Source organism: Dama dama, chromosome 20, assembly GCF_033118175.1.
Source record: "Dama dama isolate Ldn47 chromosome 20, ASM3311817v1, whole genome shotgun sequence".
Lineage (NCBI taxonomy): Eukaryota > Metazoa > Chordata > Mammalia > Artiodactyla > Cervidae > Dama > Dama dama.
In genome coordinates this window covers 78,773,437-78,793,278 of record NC_083700.1, presented here as the reverse complement: position 1 = coordinate 78,793,278, position 19,842 = coordinate 78,773,437, and the positions used below count along the sequence as shown (strand labels likewise).

The following is a 19,842-nucleotide window of genomic DNA, read 5'->3' as shown; positions in this document are numbered from 1 at the left end:
GGGGGAAGGATGAAATGAACGTGGTAAATATCTAGACAGAAGGACAAAAAGTGGCAAAACTCAGCAAGAGATGAGAAATTTTAAGTAGTTCATGTTGCAGAGCATTCTTCCAGAGTAACTGAAGGATTCGATGACATAACAATGTATGCGAACATATCATGACCGCTGAAGTGCCATATGAAAGTGAAAGTCGCATAGTTGTGTCCAACTCTTTGTGACCCCATGGATTATACAGTCCATTTAATTCTCCAGGCCAGAATACTGGAGTGGGTAGCCTCTCCCTTATCCAGAGTACCTGCCCAACCCAGGGATCGAACCCAGGTCTCCCGAATTGCAGGCGGATTCTTTATCAGCGGAGCCACAAGGGAAGTGCCATATAAGTTGTTATAAACAAGCGCAGACCAGTACTATCGGTCATATGTTACCTGATAATTTCTAATATTCAAAGAAAAAGAAAAGATGATTTCGGAGGACTTCTAGTGAAGTCTTCTCTTAGACTTAAACGCTAGACCCTCTGATTTTTCCCCCCTACCCCAACAAAATTGATGGACCTAGCAGTCTCACCGGGCGCGGAGATAGAGGGGGCAAAGGAGGCCTTAACAACGGTTCTCATTGGCCTTTCAAACTGAACCGTTTGGACGATTGGCTGCGGAGGTTGCCAGAGGCCACCCCACATCACTGATTGGATGAGGAGCATCCAAGTGCCCACCTCCTCTACAGTTCCGGTTAGTCTTGTTGCTTGGCAACCGATTTGCATCTTCTTGCCCAACTGGCACTCAGTTAGTTACACCTGTGAAGGGGAGACGGTGACTGGTTAAGAACACCCTAAACTTACGCCTCTTACGCCCACTTCACGCACAAACAGCACGAGTGGTCTCAGGGTTTCATCCACGTTTACCTTCAGGCTGGGCTGTGGGCTGGCGCCGCAAGGACACACCGCAGTGGAGAAAATGCTCACGTCTTCCTTCTGAAGTCCTCCTTTAGAAGAGTCAGAGGAGGAAAGAAAGTCGCTGCTACATGCCCAACGTAGGGCCACCTCTCTTGGGAGTATACAGCATTCTGAAGCTCGAGAAAGCAAATATTTATGTCAGTTTACTAGGTATAGGAGAGTGACCCATAACCTCAGACACTTGCCTCAGAGCGAACCCTAGTAGTGAGGGGACAGGGTCAGAGGCTTTTTTGCCTTATCATGTACAGCAGAGCTTACATCTTGCTAAAAAGAGAATTCAAAGAGTTGAAGAACAACAATTATGAGGTGAGTATTGGAGACGTGGAGGGTGTGTTTCATTGGGGTACGAGTTTTTAAAAGCAGTTTAATCTCTTTGTTCTACAAGGCATAATTTAGTTAAATCTAATTTGCACTACAGACTTGTTTAATGAAACTATTTCAGTATAATAATCTGTTTCATAATAATTATTAGTATTTCATAATAATAGTTAACAGTACTGAGCACACTGTGCTGAGTAATTTATGGACTTTAATCCCTGAATGTAACAGTCTATCAGGTAGTAAATAACTAGTAGGTGCAGGGTTGCATTCACTAATTGTCAATTGTGCCTGCATTTTCAGTGGCTAAGTTGTGTCCGACTCTTTGCAACCCCATGCACTGCAGCTCACCAGGTTTCTCTGTCCATGAGATTTTTCCAGGCAAGAATACTGGAGTGGGTTGCCATTTCCTTCTTCAAGGGGTCTTCCCCACGGAGGGATGAAACCCAAGGTCTCCTGCATTGGCAAGTGGATTCTTTACCTCTGTACCACCTGGGAAGCCCCTCAATTATCAATACAATATTGTAAAATAAGTAGGTAGTGTTTTGTTTTACCTACCAGAAACCTAAGTCTCAGAAAGCTTTCAGTAAATATTTGGGCTCGGGATTCCATCACAGGGTTTTTTACTCCAAAATCTCTTGCTCTTAAGTCTTGAGTTCTGTTTCTTCCTGTCTAGTACACTTTTTGCCAATTGCTGTGACGTATAACACATAAGTGTCTTTCCCTTATAATTTTATTTTTTAAATTTTATTTATTTTTATTTTTGGTTTGGGCTGGGTCTTCATTGTTTTGCACAGTAATACATTTTTTTCCCTCTATTGGAATAATGCCTCAAGTATAGGAAAATTTTATTTTTATATATGAGTATAATTTTAGAGTTGAGTTTTTCTTAATGAAAATTTCTTACTTCATGCCTAATATAGCATCTGTAGGGTTTTTTTTTAAAGCTATGAAGAAATACATGCTTTCCAACTATTCCTTTCTTTTTGAATTTGAATCTTAAATTTTCTATAGAATTATATAAGTCACATATTCCATTCTTGACCTTCCGGTCCCATTTGTGATTTTCATACTAATGATTTATTTAAAATTTACTATTGCATGTATTTTCTGGAATCTACCTTAACTTCTGGGTAATAAGACAATATATAACACCTTCTCAAATCAAAAATTTTTATCAATAAAAGAAAATTTAGAGTTTTTGGAATTCACTGTAGCCTAATATCTGATTTCCCAAGCTGCAATAAATATTTAATCTTTTTTTCTGCTTTAATTTTTCTTGCTGCTTAGGGTATCACTGCCTTTCCTATAAGTGAAGATATGATGCAATGGGATGTTGACATTGAAGGTCTACAGAATACAATTTGGCATGGTTTGTGCTTTGAAAACCAATTTACTTTTTTTTTTAAGCCTTTATATTACTAGCCTAATTTCTTTAAGGTTGCACTGTATAAATTTTCTAGAATGCCTGAAGTTTTCACATGTTAATTTTTTCATTGTATGGCTTAATTTTTTTTGCCATTTGTCAACATGGATGGAAATTTCAGGTTTGAATTTTTCTTTATGCCCAGTCTTACTGTTATCATGTTTTTAAGAAGCAGACATAGGAAAACATATCAACTGAGAATATAATCTAATAGTCTTCCATGAATTCAGAAAATAACTTAAAAAAATGCCTATTGACAGAAAAATCCCACAATTATGTTTCATTTTTTTTCTCTATGATTTTCCCACAAATGTCCATAAGTTATGTTCTCAAGGCTAGGCAACTATAAACTTTAATGACCATGCCCTCTTACAGTTGCAGATTAACAACATACATTTGCTTAGTGAGATAGGGGAGAAAAGCATGTAAGTGGATAGTTACAATAAACTATAACATGTCCTGTTATGAATTTTGAATGGAAAATTGAGGAGGCAGTACTTAGTTAATTTTGCCTTGGAGAGTCGGGAACAGCTTCCCAACGAAGTGACACTTGAATTGGGTCTTGAAGAATGTCTGAGAATTCACCAGGTTTAGAATCAGAAGGTAGTGCAGGTAGACTGAACAGCCTAGCAAGAGCTGAAGAGAGAGGATTCTGGAGCAGAGAGTAAATATGAGAAACCCAGTGAAGAGGCTGGTATTAGAGGGACAGAGTTAGTGGATGAAAAGGACTGGTAAGAATGTGGCTGAAAACACTGGGTTAGATTGTGAGTAGTCTATTATACCATCTAGAGGTGTCTGGGCATCCTCTAATTCAATTTACTTATAGTAAAACTCTAGGGACATTGGGGAGGCTAAACTGTAGGCATAAACATCAATGTTAGGTTACAGTTAATCATTAATGTGACACTTTAGTAAAAATATTTATTTCTGTATCACAGGAGCATTCTTCCAACTGAGAATAAATTTTACATCAGAGTATAATTTTGTCCCTCCAGTTGTGAAATTCAGAACAATTCCTTTTCATCCAAATGGTAAGGAACAAATAAAATTATTATCATAAATTCTGTCCATATTAATGTTATTCTTCATTAGTGTTTAATAATGTTTATTTTTAACATTATAAAGTAAGCATACTTATTGGGGAAAATATTAAAAAGCAGGAAAAATTATCATCTGAATCCTAATTCAGAGAGATACTGTTCTCAACATTTAATGAGATTTATTTCCTTTCTTCCATGTATGTATTTTATTTCCATAGTTGAGTTATTACACAAAGATGTATATATTTTTATTTAAAATGACATAATACATTTATTTCTGCAGTGTTAAACATTCTTCAATATATAATTTTGAACATGGATGATATTTGTATGTCTTCTTTGGAAAGATGTCTTTTCAGGTCTTCTGCCCACTTTTGGTTGATTTGGGGTTTTTTTAATATTGAATTGTATAAACTGTTTGCATATTTTAGATGTTAACCCTTTGTTGGTAACATCATTTGCAAGTATTTTCTCAAATTCTATAGGTTGTCTTTTCATTTTGTCAATGGTTTCCTTTGCTATGCAAAGCTTTTAAGTTTAATTGGGGTCCCATTTGTTTATTTTTGCTTGCCTTGGGAGACTGAGCCAAGAAAAAATTGCTATAATTTATGTCAAAGAGTATTCCATGTATGCTTTCTTCTAGGCGTTTTATGGTTGCTGGTCTTACATTTAGGTCTCTAAACTGTTTTGAATTTAATTTGTATATGGTATGAGGGAATATTCTAATCTCATTGTTTTGGCTCACTGATATGGCTGTCCAGTTTTCCCATCACCACTTGTTGAAGAAACTGTATTTTCTCCATTGTATATTCTTGCCTCTTTTGTTGCAGTTGAATTGACCACAAGCACATGGACTTATTTCTGGGCTCTCTGTTCTGTTCCATTGATTTATGTGTCTGTTTTTATGACAATATGATGTTGTTTTGATAACTGCAGCTTTGTAGCATAGTCTAAACCCTCAGAGGGTTATACCTCTAGCTTCATTCTTTTTTCTCAAGATTTCTCTGTGGCTCCATATGAATTTTAGGATTATTTGTTCTAGTTCTATGAAAAATATTCAGGATATTTTGATAGCAATCTGTTGATTGCTTTGAATAGTATGACCATTTTAACAATATCAATTCTTCCAATCAAAGAGTATGTGATATTGTTCCATTTCTTTGAATCATCTTCAGTTTCCTTCATCAGCGTTTTATAGTTTTCAGGACATTGATCTTTCACCTCCTTGGCTAAATTTACTTCTGGGTTTTATATGCTATCTTAAATGGGATTTTTTTTTTTTTTTTTTACTTTCTCTATATGATATTTCATCATTGTTGTTCAATCACTAAGTTGTATCTGACTCTTTGCAACCCCTTGGACTTCAGCACCCCAGGCTTCCCTGTCTTTCAGTATCTCCTGGAGTTTGCTCAAGCTCATATTGAGTTGATGATGCCATCCAACCATCTCAAACTCTGCCACCCACTTCTCCTGCCCTCAGTCTTTCCCAGCATCAAGATCTTTTTCAGTGAGTTGGCTCTTTGCATCAGGTTACCAGAGTGTTGGAGTTTCAGCTTCAGCATTAGTCCTTCCATGACTATTCAGGGTTGATTTCCTTTAGGATTGACTGTTTCATCATTAGTGTATAGAAATACAATAGATTTTTTTATATTAATTTTTTTCCTTCAGTCTTGCTGAATTCATTTATTCTAATAACTTTGGGATGGAAACTTTAGGGTTCTATATAAAGAATATGTTTAATATTCTTATTCATATTTAATTAATAAATATTTGTTTCCAGTAACAGTATTGGATATACAGAAAAGGGAAATGTCCATAAATAGCTACAAAGTCCATAAATATAGGAATTTTTAAGTAAAATGTATTATAGCTATATACATTGCTTTTACACATGACAAGAAAGATATATGAAGACTTTACTCTTTGATCATTGTTATGTCCCTAGAATCTTCACTCCCTGGCATAGAGTTGGTGTTCAAATATTTTTTGAATAAATTTGTCCAAAAATATGTTGGCAATTTACTATTAAATGAAAGATATTCTGAAGAGTAAAATGTAATTTAATTTTAAAAACACAATAACTACACACACAAAAGTGTGTGTATTTTTTCCCAAATACTACTAATAATTTAGTTAATTGACTGTATTAGGGCATAGGCTAACCTTTTCAAATGACTTTCCAATGTACATAGTACAAAGCTGGCAGGAAAGTTTTACCATCATCAACTTGTGGGTTTCATTTCTGGACCTAAGACATTTATTCTGTCATTATTTCCAGCCAGTGGGGAGGGGAGAGAAAAAGAGAAGAGGGCAGAACAGCTTCCTTAAGAAAATATGATCCAAAAGGTGCACACTTTACTTCTGCTGATGTCCCATGATTAACACTTAGTCACACGGTCACATCTTGTTAGAGGAAAGGCTGGGAAAATGTGGGCAACTATGTATTCATCTAAAATGACACAGGGGGATGGGGAGGAGGCAGGCATCATATTTCTTACTATGGAGAGAAGAAATGGAGAAAAGGAAGAACAAACACTGGAGGACCATGAGTAACGTTCTTGAAACTTTTCATATCATTTCTTGATCATCTTTTTTACCACTGAGTCATAATTTCAGTTTTCACTTACCACAGTTTTAATACCAACTAGAATTTTTTTCTAAATCCTTTTTTTTATCACATTGTTCACTCACATCTTTTGTCCATTGCACTGTTAACTATTATTGTAGTTTTACACTTGATCTTAGCCAAAAGGCCAAGAAGCGATTATTGTAGTTTTAAAACACAGTGTCCCAAATTGAAGACCCCTCTTTTCACCTTGTCAACATTTTCTTCCCAGATCTTTCCTAAAGATTGCAGGATCTTTCCATTGGATATAAATATTTTTCTTATTTTTTTATAAAAATTGTTTATATGTTAATAAAAGTATTTTTAATAATGATAACTATCATTTTTTGAGGATCCACTCTATGCCAGGTACTATATTAAGGACTTTGTTTTTTAAACTCTTTTCAGTGAAAGTAGGTACTTCAAGCATATTCCCCACTTCACATACCAGGAAAATGAGACCTAGAGAGGTAGTTCATTGCTCAGTGTCCATTGCTGATAAGTGGAGGAGTCAACCGTCAAATTTATGTGTATCTGACACCAAAGTCCATGCTCTAATAACTGGTTTATGTTGACTGTCACATTCATTGCAAAGATTGTCACTTGCTTTCTAACTTAGTCTATGATATGTTGATCTTCATAAGTTTTAAATGATAATTTTATGTATAAATATTAATGTGTTATTTTAATACAGTAGACCCACATTCTGGCAAGCCCTGTATAGATTTTTTGGACAGCCCTCGTAAATGGAATAGAAGCTATACGTTGAGCAGCATCTTACTTACCCTCCAGGTAAGAACAGATTCATAATAAAATGCTGTCTTTGTTGTTGTTTAGTTTCTCAGCTGTATCAGACTCTTTTGCACCCCCATGGACTGTTGCCCGCCAGGCTCCTCTGTCCATGGGATTTCCCAGGCAAGAATACTGAAGTGGGTTGCCATTTCCTTCTCCAGGGGATATTCCCGACTCAGGGATCAAACCTGTGTCTCCTGCATTGGCAGGTGGATTCTTTACCACTGAGCCACCAGGGAAGCCCAATGATTTCTTTAACACATTTAATTACCCAATTATTCAAAGTATAAGGGATAAAATATACAATGTATATTTAAATATTTAAAGGATTTGAGTAAGCTTATATGACTCAATAATATTTCTACATCAAAAGTGTCAAATGGAACTTGAACTATAAGACCTATTATTTTTAAAGTGAAATTGATAGCTTAGGCCCTTTCCAACCAAACAATATGTATTTTATAAAAGAAGAAAAGAACTGTTTGGATGGTTTCAATTCTGGAAATATACTCTTAGGCTTGCTTTTGGCTCCTAACGTCACTTTGTAATATTGAACAGGCCTTTTAGATCTTTCTTCATTCATGAACTTTGCCTTCCTCAGAGAGGTGAACAAGTGACTACAACATAAAATAGTCAGCTATATCCTTTATTTATGACAGTACTAGAGACCTGCTTTGATAAGCTTTCATGTCAAACCCAGTGAACAATTAAACCAGAAATGTCCTCCTCTGCTCAGTAGATCCCTGTTTATAGAATGCATCCTTTGCATCCTAAATCTATTTATTTAGAAGCATGCTTCTGTGTTGTGAGTGTGTTATGTCATTCCTGACCCTCAAAGAGCCTCCTTTCTCATCCTGAGATGTTAAATGATTTGAGCATAACTTGCTTTGACCACTTACATCTGGCCCGGTGAGATTCTATCCACCAGCTTTTATCCATGATAAAATTCTATCTACTCATCATTAATAATATTTGGAGATAAGTATTAAATTTTGATCTGAAATACCTGGAGAATAAAGTATTCTGGCTTAATTGAATTTTCTCAGTAACATAGAATTATAATAAAAATTCCATCTCTCCTGTGTCTTGTTTTCAAAAATAAAACTATCCTTGATTTTCTATCTAGTCATCCTAGTAGACTGAGTAAAATTTAAATTTTTTAAAAAATAAATTTAAATTTACAATAAATTTTTAAAAATTCAATGTTAAATTTAATCATTCATTCATTCTACAACTGTGTGTTGAGCATATGTGCTGGTGCCAGGCCATGCTCTGGAAGAGAGATTGGAGCAAAACCTTTGAGGAAGTAAGCGAGCGTGATGTGCAGAGATTTGTGGTTGATCTTTCAGATTCTTTCAACCTGAGTCATCCTATCTCTTCCACCTAAGTAGAAACAGCCTTAAAAACAGTAAAAGTGAATGTTCTCAAAAATGTAATGAGTGAGGGCAAACCAGAATGAAATGGTGAACATTTTGAATTGCAGAATAATTTAATAAAGGTAAATTGGGGACTGTGAGTTTAGATAGCTTGGCTTCACTCCTTGGTTCTGCCACTTAATACTTTTAATACTTAATACTTAACACTTTTGGAACAAGTTTATCCACTTATCATTCCCTTTATTTCTTCATCAGTAAAGTGGGGCTGTTAGTAGCTAACTCATATAACTTGTAAGGACTAAATGTATAAATACATGTAAAGTACTTAGAACCATGAATGGTCTAAGAAAAGAATTCAATAAAATCTGGTTAATATTTTATTGTTCTTAATTTTAACCAGTAATACAAAGTGACAACAAAGTGTTCCCAAATATATCATGAAAAGCCAGTAGATTACACAGTTTCTTTTATTTTTCAAATAGTTTTATAAAACAAATATGCCCACATTAGAAAACATTTTTAAGATAGTAGAAAGGAAAAGAAAATCACTGGTAATCATAAAGAAAATTCCTTCCCTGTTGTTATTAACATTTTCTTCTGATCTTTTCTCTTGTGTTTTGGTTTTAAATCTTCAGTTCCACATTCCCTGCAAGATCAAGGCCAAATTCTGTTGCCTGACAAATGATCTACTTCTCACACCTTGGCCTTAACCCTCTGAAACACACCATGGCATCCCGCTCGTATTTATATCTTTATTATTTTTTTATTTTTTAACTCACAGTTCTTGGTTCAATTTAGGTTAAAAAGCATTTATAGAGTTCTAAACTCTAAAGTTACAAACCAAGTCAATCTTGGACCTTACGAAGTCCTCAGTCCAGTTCTGCGTCTGACTAGCATCCCACTTTATTCCCTCTTTCTCAGTCCTTTTAGCAAGGAGCTGCTCACATTTTAACAGTCAGGTCAAAAGATGATTCCTCTGAAATGCCTTTCCTGATTTCCTTTCCTAGGTGAAATTGATGGCTTTGGTTTGGGGAGGGGGTCTTTCTTTGTGAAGTGTTGCCCTAAGTATGTGTGTGAGAGAACTATAATGCTATAATGCAAATACTGCTTCCTTATCTGTCTTCCCCTATTAGACTGTAAGACCCTGAAGGTCAGGAAACGAATTTAATTCCTGTGGTAGATACTAAGTAATATGACTGAAGCAACCAATCTGTCTTTACATAGTTGCAATGATACTATCAGTTCAGTTCAGTAGCTCAGCTATCAGTTCAGTTCAGTCGCGTCTAACTCTTTGCGACCCCATGCCTCTCTGTCAATCACCAACTCCCAGAGTCCACCCAGACCATGTCCATTGTGTCGGTGATGCCATCCAGCCATCTCATCCTCTATCATCCCCTTTTCTTCCTGACCCCAATCCCTCCCAGCATTAGGGTCTTTTCCAACGCGTCAACTCTTTGCATGAGGTGGCCAAAATATTGGAGTTTCAGCTTCAGCATCAGTCCTTCCAATGAACACCCAGGACTTATCTCCTTCAGGATGGACTAGTTGGATCTCCTTGCAGTCCAAGGGACTCTCAAGAGTCTTCTCCAACACCATAGTTCAAAAGCATCAATTTTTCGGCACTCAGCTTTCTTCACAGTGTGAAATGGGTGCAATTGTGTGGTAGTTTGAGCATTCTTTGGGATTGCCTTTCTTAGGGATTGGAATGAAAACGACCTTTTCCAGTTCTGTGGCCACTGCTGAGTTTTCCAAATTTGCTGACGTATTGAGTGCAGCACTTTCACAGCATCATCTTTTAGGATTTGAAATAGCTCAACTGGAATTCCATCACCTCCACTAGCTTTGTTCATAGTGATGCTTCTTAAGGCCCACCTGACTTCACATTCCAGGATGTCTGGCTCTAGGAGAGTGTGAGTGATCACACCTTTGTGATTATCTGTGTTGTAAAGATCTTTTTTGTACAGTTCTTCTGTGTATTCTTGCCACCTCTTCTTAATATCTTCTGCTTCTGGACTCTATGGGAGAAGGCGAGGGTGGGATGATCTGAGAGAACAGCATCGAAACATGTATATTATCAAGTGTGAAACAGATCGCCAGTCCAGGTTGGATGCATGAGACAAGTGCTTGGGGCTGGTGCACTGGGATGACCCAGAGGGATGGGATGGGGAGGGAGATGGGAGGGGGGTTCAGGATGGGGAATACATGTAAATCCATGGCTGATTCATGTCAATGTATGGCAAAAACCACTACAATATTGTAAAGTAATTAGCCTCCAACTAATAAAAATAAATGAAAAAAAAAGGTGGGGGAGAGAAAAAAGATATCTTCTGCTTCTGTTAGGTCCATACAATTTCTGTCTTTATTGAGCCCATCTTTGCATGAAATGTTCCCTTGGTATCTCTAATTTTCATGAAGAGATCTCTAGTCTTTCCCATTCTTTTGTTTTCCTCTATTTCTTTGCATTGATCACTGAGGAAGGCGTTCTTATCTCTCCTTGCTATTCTTCGGAACTCTGCATTCAAATGGGTATAGCTTTCCTTTCCTCTGCATTTTGCCTCTCTTCTTTTAATAGCTACTTGTAAGGCCTCCTCAGACAGTCATTTTGATTTTTTGCATTTCTTTTTCTTGGGGATGGTCTTACTCCCTGTCTCCTGTACAATGTCACAAACCTCCGTCCATAGTTCATCAGGCTCTGTCTATCAGATCTAGTCCCTTAAATCTATTTCTCACTTCCACTGTATAGTCATAAGGGATTTGATTTAGGTCATACCTGAATGGTCTAGTGGTTTTCCCCACTTTCTTCAATTTAAGTCTGAATTTGGCAATCAAGAGTTCATGATCTGAGCCACAGTCAGCTCCTGGTCTTGTTTTTGCTGACTGTATAGAGCTTCTCCACCTTTGGCTGCAAAGAATATAATCAATCTGATTTTGCTATTGACCATCTGGTGATGTCCATGTGTAGAGTCTTCTCTTGTGTTGTTGGAAGAAGGTATTTGCTATGACCAGTGGGTTCTCTTGGCAAATCTCTATTAGCCTTTGCCCTGCTTCATTCCGTACTCCAAGGCCAAATTTGTCTGTTACTCCAGGTGTTTCTTGACTTCCTACTTTTGTATTCCAGTCCTCTATCATGAAAAGGACATCTTTTTTGGGTGTTAGTTTTAGAAGGTCTTGTAGGTTTTCATAGAACCGTTCAACTTCAGCTTCTTCAGCATTACTGGTTGGGGTATAGACTTGGATTATCGTGATATTGAATGGTTTGCCTTTGAAACGAACAGAGATCTTTCTGTCATTTTTGAGATTGCATCCATGTATTGCATTTTGAACTCTTTTGTTGACTGTGATGGCTACTGCATTTCTTCTAAGGAATTCCTGCCCACAGTAGTAGATATAATGGTCATCTGAGTTAATTTCACACATTCCAGTCCATCTTAGTTCGCTGATTCCTAGAATGTCGATGTTCACTCTTGCCATCTCCTAGTGACCACTTCCAATTTGCCTTGATTCATGGACCTAACATTCCAGGTTCCTATGCAATAGTGCTCTTTACAGCATTGAACCTTGCTTCTATCACCAGTCTCATCCACAACTGGGTGTTGTTTTTGCTTTGGCTTCATCCCTTCATTCTTTCTGGAGTTATTTCTCCACTGATCTCTAGTAGCATATTGGGCACCTACTAACCTGGGGAGTTCATCTTTCAGGGTCCTATCTTTTTGTGTTGTCATGGGCTTTAACTAATTGGATAGTATAAAATATACTGTAACAACCAGTGAGTATATTTTATACTATCCAATTAGTTAAAGCCCGTGAATTTGGAATTCCTTATGTGGATGAGTTTGATATTTACTTTTGCTTATATATGAAAGCACAAGTTTTCAAAGAAATCAAGATCATAGACATTTAGGAGCATATGATTAGCATATTAGACTTGAAAATATTTTTAACACTATTTCAAGTATCAACCCCATGGATAACAATGTGATAATTATAAATGTTTATCACTTGTTATTCAAAAGGTTATAATCAGAGAGTCATCTAAATTTAAATTATTAGTACTTAGAGAAAATGAAAAACTCAGTTCTGAAATGTGAAGTCAAGTGGGCCTTAGAAAGCATCACTACAGACAAAGCTAGTGGAGGTGATGGAATTCCAGTTGAGCTATTTCAAATCCTGAAAGATGATGCTGTGAAAGTGCTGCACTCATCCCCTTTTCCTCCTGCCCCCAATGCCTCCCAGCATTAGGGTCTTTTCCAACGAGTCCGCTCTTTGCATGAGGTGGCCAAAGTATTGAAGTTTCAGCTTCAGCATGTCCTTCCAATGAACACCCAGGACTGATCTCCTTTGGGATGGACTGGTTGGATCTCCTTGCAGTCCAAGGGATTCTCAAGAGTCTTCTCCAACACCACACTTCAAAAGCATCAATTTTTCGGCGCTCAGCTTTCTTCACAGTCCAACTCTCACGTCCATACATGACCACTGGAAAAACCATAGCCTTGACCAGACGGACCTTTTTTGGCAATGTAATGTCTCTGCTTTTTAATATGCTATCTAGGTTGGTCATAACTTTCCCTCCAAGGAATAAGCGTCTTTTAATTTCTTGGCTGCAGTCACCATCTGCAGTGATTTTGGAGCCCAGAAAAATGACAGGATGAGATGGCTGCATGGTATCACTGACTCGATGGGCATGAGTTTGAGTAAACTCTGGGAGTTGGTGATGGACAGAGAGGCCTGGTGTGCTGCAGTTCATTGGGTTGCAAAGAGTCTCACATGACTGAGCAACTGAACTGAACTTGTGTAGTTGTTTATTGATGCTTCAAATTTATTTATCCTCTGGATAGCTTTCTATGTTATTTCATGCTATCACAAGGCTACTTTAGAAGCTGGACTTTTACTACTACTGCGGGGTATTTGATTTGTATATGTTAATTATTCCTTTCATTGCAATTCTTAAAAAATCATTAAATGTAGCTTGTGTGTATATTATATGCAAGTTCTTAAGCATAGTGGTGAATGCAAAGACCATTGAATAAACTCTACCAAATGTGTCTCTCTGAGTAAGACTTTCTCCAACCAAAGAGCAAAAGCTTACTCTTGAAGAAAAGTTTCATCTGCTTCCCACCCACTTTGAAAAATATAGTGAAATCCACATCAAATCCTTGTTTAAGCAGTTGCAATATTCTTGAAAATATAGCCCAGTGTGTTTTCCAAATATGAAAAAAAAAAAAGAAAATTCTTGTTGCTTTTGGAATAGCCGCTGTCAGATTACTGGTTTTGTTAGTGAAAGGTTGCCATCATTTCCATGACTCTTAAGCCACAATAATCCACTCTGAGCTGTAACTACACTTAGACATTCTGGTTGTAATTATTTTGGCTATATTTTATTATCTAGTTTGTTTGTTGTAATCTGACATTCAGCATACTGAATTATTGAATAAATATTTCAAATTTGTGTTAATATTAATTTTGAGATTCCAGATAAATAAGAACATCGCCTAACAAGCACCGTGTTTTGGTTCCTACTGGTCACCTATATTATCCAGATGTGCAGATACTATTATAGGCAGAATTTTGAAGATGTCCCCAAGACTCTCACTGTCTGGTTACTCAGTCAAACTCTAGGTGTGAAGGAATTTTGCAGAAGGAATTACCATTACTAATCAGCTCACCTTAAATAGAAAGGTTTCCTGAGTTATGCTGGGGGATGACCAAAATAATCACATGAGCCCTTACCAATAGAAGAGGAAGACGAGTCTCTCAGAGAAATGCAGTAAAGATGGAGGAAAGGAAATTGTAGGAGAAGTCCAAGCAAAAGCAGGTTTTTCTCACTTTTGCCTCTGAGACATAGAGGTCCCAGTGTAAGTTCCAGCAAGAGATGTCTCAGGGTTGAGGGCAGCCCCCAGTTAACCATCAGCAAAGAAACAGGAAACAGTCCTACGAACAGTGAATTCAGGAACTGAATTCATCTAGCAGACAACCATAGGAGTGGAAAAGGTCAGTTTTCATTCCAATCCCAAAGAAAGGCAATGCCAAAGAATGCTCAAACTGCCGGACAATTGCACTCATCTCAAACACTAGTAAAGTAATGCTCGAAATTCTCCAAGCCAGGCTTCAACAGTACATGAACCGAGAACTACCAGATGTTCAAGCTGGAATTAGAAAAGGCAGAGGAACCAGAGATCAAATTGCCAACATCCAGTGGATCATCGAAAAAGCAAGAGAGTTCCAAAAAAACCTTTACTTTTGCTTTATTGACTACGCCAAAACCTTTGACTGTGTGGATTACAACAAACTGTGGAAAATTCTTAAAGAGATGGGAATACCAGATCACCTTACCTGCTTCCTGAGAAATCTGTATTCAGGTCAGGAAGCAACAGTTAGAACTGGACATGGAACAACAGACTGGTTCCAAATAAGGAAAGGAGTATGACAAGGTTGTATATTGTCACCCTGCTTATTTAAATATATAGAGTATATCATGTGATATACTGAATGAATGAAGCAAATGAATGAATGAATGGATGGATGAAGCACAAGCTATGATCAAGATTGCAGGGAGAAATATCAATAAGCTCATACACACAGATGACACCACCCTTATGGCAGAAAACAAAGAGAAACTAAAGAGCCTCTTGATGAAAGTGAAAGAGGAGAATGAAAAAGTTGGTTTGAAACTCAACATTCAGAAAACTGAGATTATGGTATCTGGTCCCATCACTTCATGGCAAACAGATGGGGAAACAGTGCAGACTTTATTTTGGGGGAGTCCAAAATCACTGAAGATGGTGGCTGCAGCCATGAAATTAAAAGATGCTTGCTCCTTGGAAGAAAAGCTGTGATCAACCTAGATAGCATATTAAAAAGCAGAAACATCACTTTGCCAACAAAGGTCCGTCTAGTCAAAGCTATGGTCTTTCCAGTAGCCATGTGTGGATGTGCGAGTTGGACTATAAAGAAAGCTGAGTGCTGAAGAATTGATGATTTTGAACTATGGTGTTGGAGAAGACTCTTGAGAGTCCTTTGGAGGAGGGAGGAGCCAAGATGGTGGAGGAATAGGATGGGGAGACCACTTTCTCCCCCTACAAATTCATCAAAAAAACAATTGAACGCAGAGCAAACTTCACAAAACATCTTCTGATTGCTAGCTGAGGACATCAGGCGCCCAGAAAAGCAGCCCATCATCTTCAAAAGGAGGTAGGACAAAATATAAAAGATGAAAAGAGAGAGTCCCTTGGACAGCAAGGAGATCTAACCAGTCTATCCTAAAGGAAATCAGTCCTGAATATTCATTGGAAAGACTGATGCTGAAGCTGAAACTCCAATACTTTGGCCACGTGATGTGAAGAACTGACTTATTTTAAAAGACCCTAATGCTGGGGAGGATTGAGGGCAGGAGGAGAAGGGGAAGACAAAGGATGAGATGGTTGGATGGCATCACCGACTCAATGGCTATCAGTTTGAGCAAGCTCTGGAAGCTGGTGATGGACAGGGAGGCCTGGCGTGCTGCAGTCCATGGGGTCGCAAACAGTTGGATACAACTGAGTGAACTGAACTAACTGAACAGAAACCTGAATGAACTGAGACACATTCTTCCCAGAACCTCTGAAAAGAGCCCAGCCAGCCAATACCTTAATTTAAGTCTTGTGCAATCTTGAGAAGAGAAGCCAGTAGAACCAACCCCAGTTTCCTACCTGTAGAAATATGAGAGAATAAATTTGTGTTGATTTAGTTGCTAAATTTGTGGTAATTTGTTATAGCAGTGGTAGAAAACTATGGTTGTTCAGTCGCTAAGTCATGTCCCTTTGTGACCCCATGGACTGCAGCATTCACACTTCTGTGACCTTCACTACCTCCAAGAGTTTGCTCAGACTCATGTCTATTGAGTCAGTGATGTCATCCAACCATCTCATTCTCTGATACCCTCTTCTCCTTTTGCCTTCAGTCTTTCTCAGCATCAGGGTCTTTTCCAATGAGTCGGCTCTTCACATCAGGTGGCCACAGTATTAGAGCTTCAGTTTCAACATCACTCCTTCTAATGAATATTTAGGGTCGATTTCCTTTAGGATTGACTGGTTTGATCTCCTTGCAGCCCAAAGGACTCAAGAGTCTTCTCTAGCACCACAATTCAAAAACATCAGTTCTTCAGTGCTCAGCCTTTTTTATGGTCCAACTCTCATATCTGTACATGACTACTGGAAAAACCATAGCTTTGACTATATGGACCTTTGTTGGCAAAGTGATGTCTTTGCTTTTTAATACGCTCCCTTGGTTTGTCATAGCTTTCCTTCCAAGGAGCAAGCATCTTTTAGTTTCATGGCTGCAGTCACTGCAGTGATTTTGGAGTCCAGGAAAATAAATCCGTTACTATTTCTACTTTTCCCCCCAATTTGCCATGAAGGATGGGACCATGAGTGTCTTGAGAGAAGGACAATGTCTCATTTGTCTTTGTCTCCAGGTGGACATATTGTAGGCATTTAATAAATGCTTCTTGAATGTTGGTAGTGGTTTGTCTTTTTCCCCTAAGAAAAAAGCCGCTTTAAAAATTCTATGTTCTATATGTTTTCCTATAGTTATGCTTTCTAATCCAGTGCTAGAAAATCCAGTGAATTTGGAAGCAACCCATATACTGATGACAGACGAAATTCTGTACATGCCATGATCTTAATTTTTTGGATGTTGAGAAAACTACTTGTTTTTGTTGTTCAGCCTCTAACACTTCAGTTAAACACTTCAGTTAAAGTTCAATCCAACACTTTCCAACCCCATGGACTGTAGCACACCAGGTCTCCCTGTCTCTCACTATCTCCTAGAGTTTGCCTAAATTCATGTCCATTGAGTCGGTAATGCCATCCAAACATCTCATCTTCTGTCACCCTCTTCTCTTTCTCCTTTCAGTCTTTCCCAGCAGAGAAAACTACTAGTGACACCAAATTAAGCATTCAGTGATCTGTGGGGATATTGAATTGCATGCAAGCTTTTAATACATGTGTTTGTTTATTCATGATCTAAATATCTCATGTTAAAATGTAATTATTTTTTTAATGGAAATGTTTCAGTGTTTCCTAATGTTTGGTTCCCTTTACACATAAATCAATTTAAAGTTATATGATAGGAAGGAATAATTTACGGGGAGGAACTTGTAACTTGCTTTGATCCTAATGTTTGGCTCATGAATGTACAGTATAAAACCAAGATAGATCATGAGTGTCTTGAGAGTAAGGACCATGTCTCATTTGTCTTTGGCTCCAGGTGGACACATTGTAAGCATTTATAAATGCTTCTTGAATGTTGTATGTACTGGTTTGTCTTTTTCCCCTAAGAAAAAAAGCCGCTTTAAAAATTCTGTGTTTTATATGTTTTCCTATAGGTTATGCTTTCTAATCCAGTTCTAGAAAATCCAGTGAATTTGGAAGCAGCCCATATACTGATGAAAGATGAAACTCTGTACAGACTAATAATTCTACGACTTTTCCACCAGCCGTTACCATGTAAGAAGTGACTACTTATTGTTATTTGCCAAGTATTAATTATTAGTAGCAAGTAAATGATCTAGCAAGTAACTTGCAGTATTTTCTGTATCCATTTTCAGTAATGAAGTCATACTGAGATCTTTCCTGTTGTATCTGTGTCAAAGCCATCTGTGTCATCCTTTCTTTTTCTAAGTGAAGTAATTGACTTACAACGTTGTGTTGGTTTCAGATGTACAGCAAAATGATTCCGTTATACACATATATTTATCTATTTTATATATGTGTTTTTTCAGATTCTTTGCTCTTATAGGTTATTATAAAATATTGAGTTTAATTCCCTGTGCTGTACAGTAGGCCCTTACTGATTATATATTTTATGTATAGTCAAGTATATATGTTAATCCCAAACTCCTAATTTACCCCTGCTTCCCCCTTTCATAATGACAAGTCTGTTTGCTATGTCTGTAGGTCTATTTCTATATTGCATATAGGTTCATTTCTGTCATTTTTTAAGATTCCACATATAAGCAGTATCATGTTTGTCTTTCTCCATTTGGTTTAGTGTGATCCTTTTTTTTAAATTATCATATCATATCAATGTATGACAAAACCCACTGGAAAAAAAAATAAAAATAATAAAAAAAATAATAATAAAAAAAAATTGTAAGCTTAGTATTTTTAAATGTCATGGTCATATGGACAAATGGTGCCCGTGTCATAAAGATATGACATCAGTTTTTAACTCTCTGATCTACAAGTAGCTGTTTCTTAGACTTCACCCTCAGTAACCACCAGATCTTACTAATCTGAGACTCCTTTCCCCTTGGTTAGGAAAACTGTCAGCATTTTTTTTTTTTTCTAGAGAGCTCCCCTTCTAGGTTTTCCTTCAAAGAATCAATGTGGAAATGACTGAGGCTTTGCAGTCCTTCTGTTCTGTTGACCAGTGTTTTTCCGATACCCTTGGTCACTTCACTCTCTTCTTAACCAACAACCCTTTCGTAGCTCTTAACTCCATCACCTCCATGGCTCCTTTGCTTTCTCTGCAATGAGAAGAGCAAAGCTATTGGCTCCTCTTGCCCAGAGGGGTTAGCCACAGGTAGGGTTGGGCTTCTGGTGACATAGCGTTTTCCTTTACAATCTGCCCTTCCTTTCAGTGGTACCCAACAGCATCATACGGTAATTGGCCTTGTTACCTCCCCAATCAGCAGGCGTTGCTGCTCAGGCTCACTCTTCCAGACTGATCTCTTTTGTGTTTCTTCTCTTCGCTAGATGTCCATGGTCTCTTCTTTCCCCTTCTGGGACCTGCCAGTCCATTGAATGTGTACAATTGGCATTGAAGTTCAAGTGCTTTTCCGCAGAGCATCTGAATCTGATGCAGTATTGATCAGGCATCTTTTTCAGCATCTTCAAATATGTCATGATTGTTGCAGAGTTCTCCAGAATTCTCTTGACAGTTTTAAGGCTGGTGTGTCCACAGAGGAATGGTACTTCTTCACACTGATCATATTTCTGACCAAGCAGAATCTGTAGCATTCCCTCGCTGTATCCTCTCCACTCAGGAAATGTTTGTGGAATGAGCAAATGAATGATATGTATCCGTTAATCTTTCATCAAGCCCTACAGTACCATCCTTGCACAAGAATATTCTATACAAAGCTATATTCATATTCTAGTGAATGGAAATTTAAGAACCGGTTGTAAAGAATTTTCATGATAAATGATTCTGTGCATTAGATTTTGGTTTTAGCCTGAAAGAGAAGGAAGAGAAGAAACTGGAAGACAAGCTGGCCCTTTCTTTTCTTCTTTTCTCTCAGGGCAGTGTCACCCTTCATGCCTTTCAGTCCCCCAGCTTTGCCATCAACCCAGACAGGA

At 37.7% G+C, this 19,842-nt stretch overlaps 1 protein-coding gene across 1 annotated transcript in view; it reads left to right on the top strand.

Moving 5' to 3' along the window:
• Positions 1-1,189: 1,189 nt before the first annotated feature.
• The window catches only part of UBE2U (ubiquitin conjugating enzyme E2 U), a 63,477-nt gene continuing 44,824 nt past the window's right edge, over positions 1,190-19,842 (top strand). Inside the window, exons 1-5 of the mRNA XM_061120009.1 lie at positions 1,190-1,255; positions 2,558-2,639; positions 3,632-3,724; positions 7,033-7,130; positions 17,868-17,988. Coding sequence (XP_060975992.1) covers positions 1,190-1,255; positions 2,558-2,639; positions 3,632-3,724; positions 7,033-7,130; positions 17,868-17,988 — 460 coding nt within the window. The remainder of the gene's footprint in view (positions 1,256-2,557; positions 2,640-3,631; positions 3,725-7,032; positions 7,131-17,867; positions 17,989-19,842) is intronic.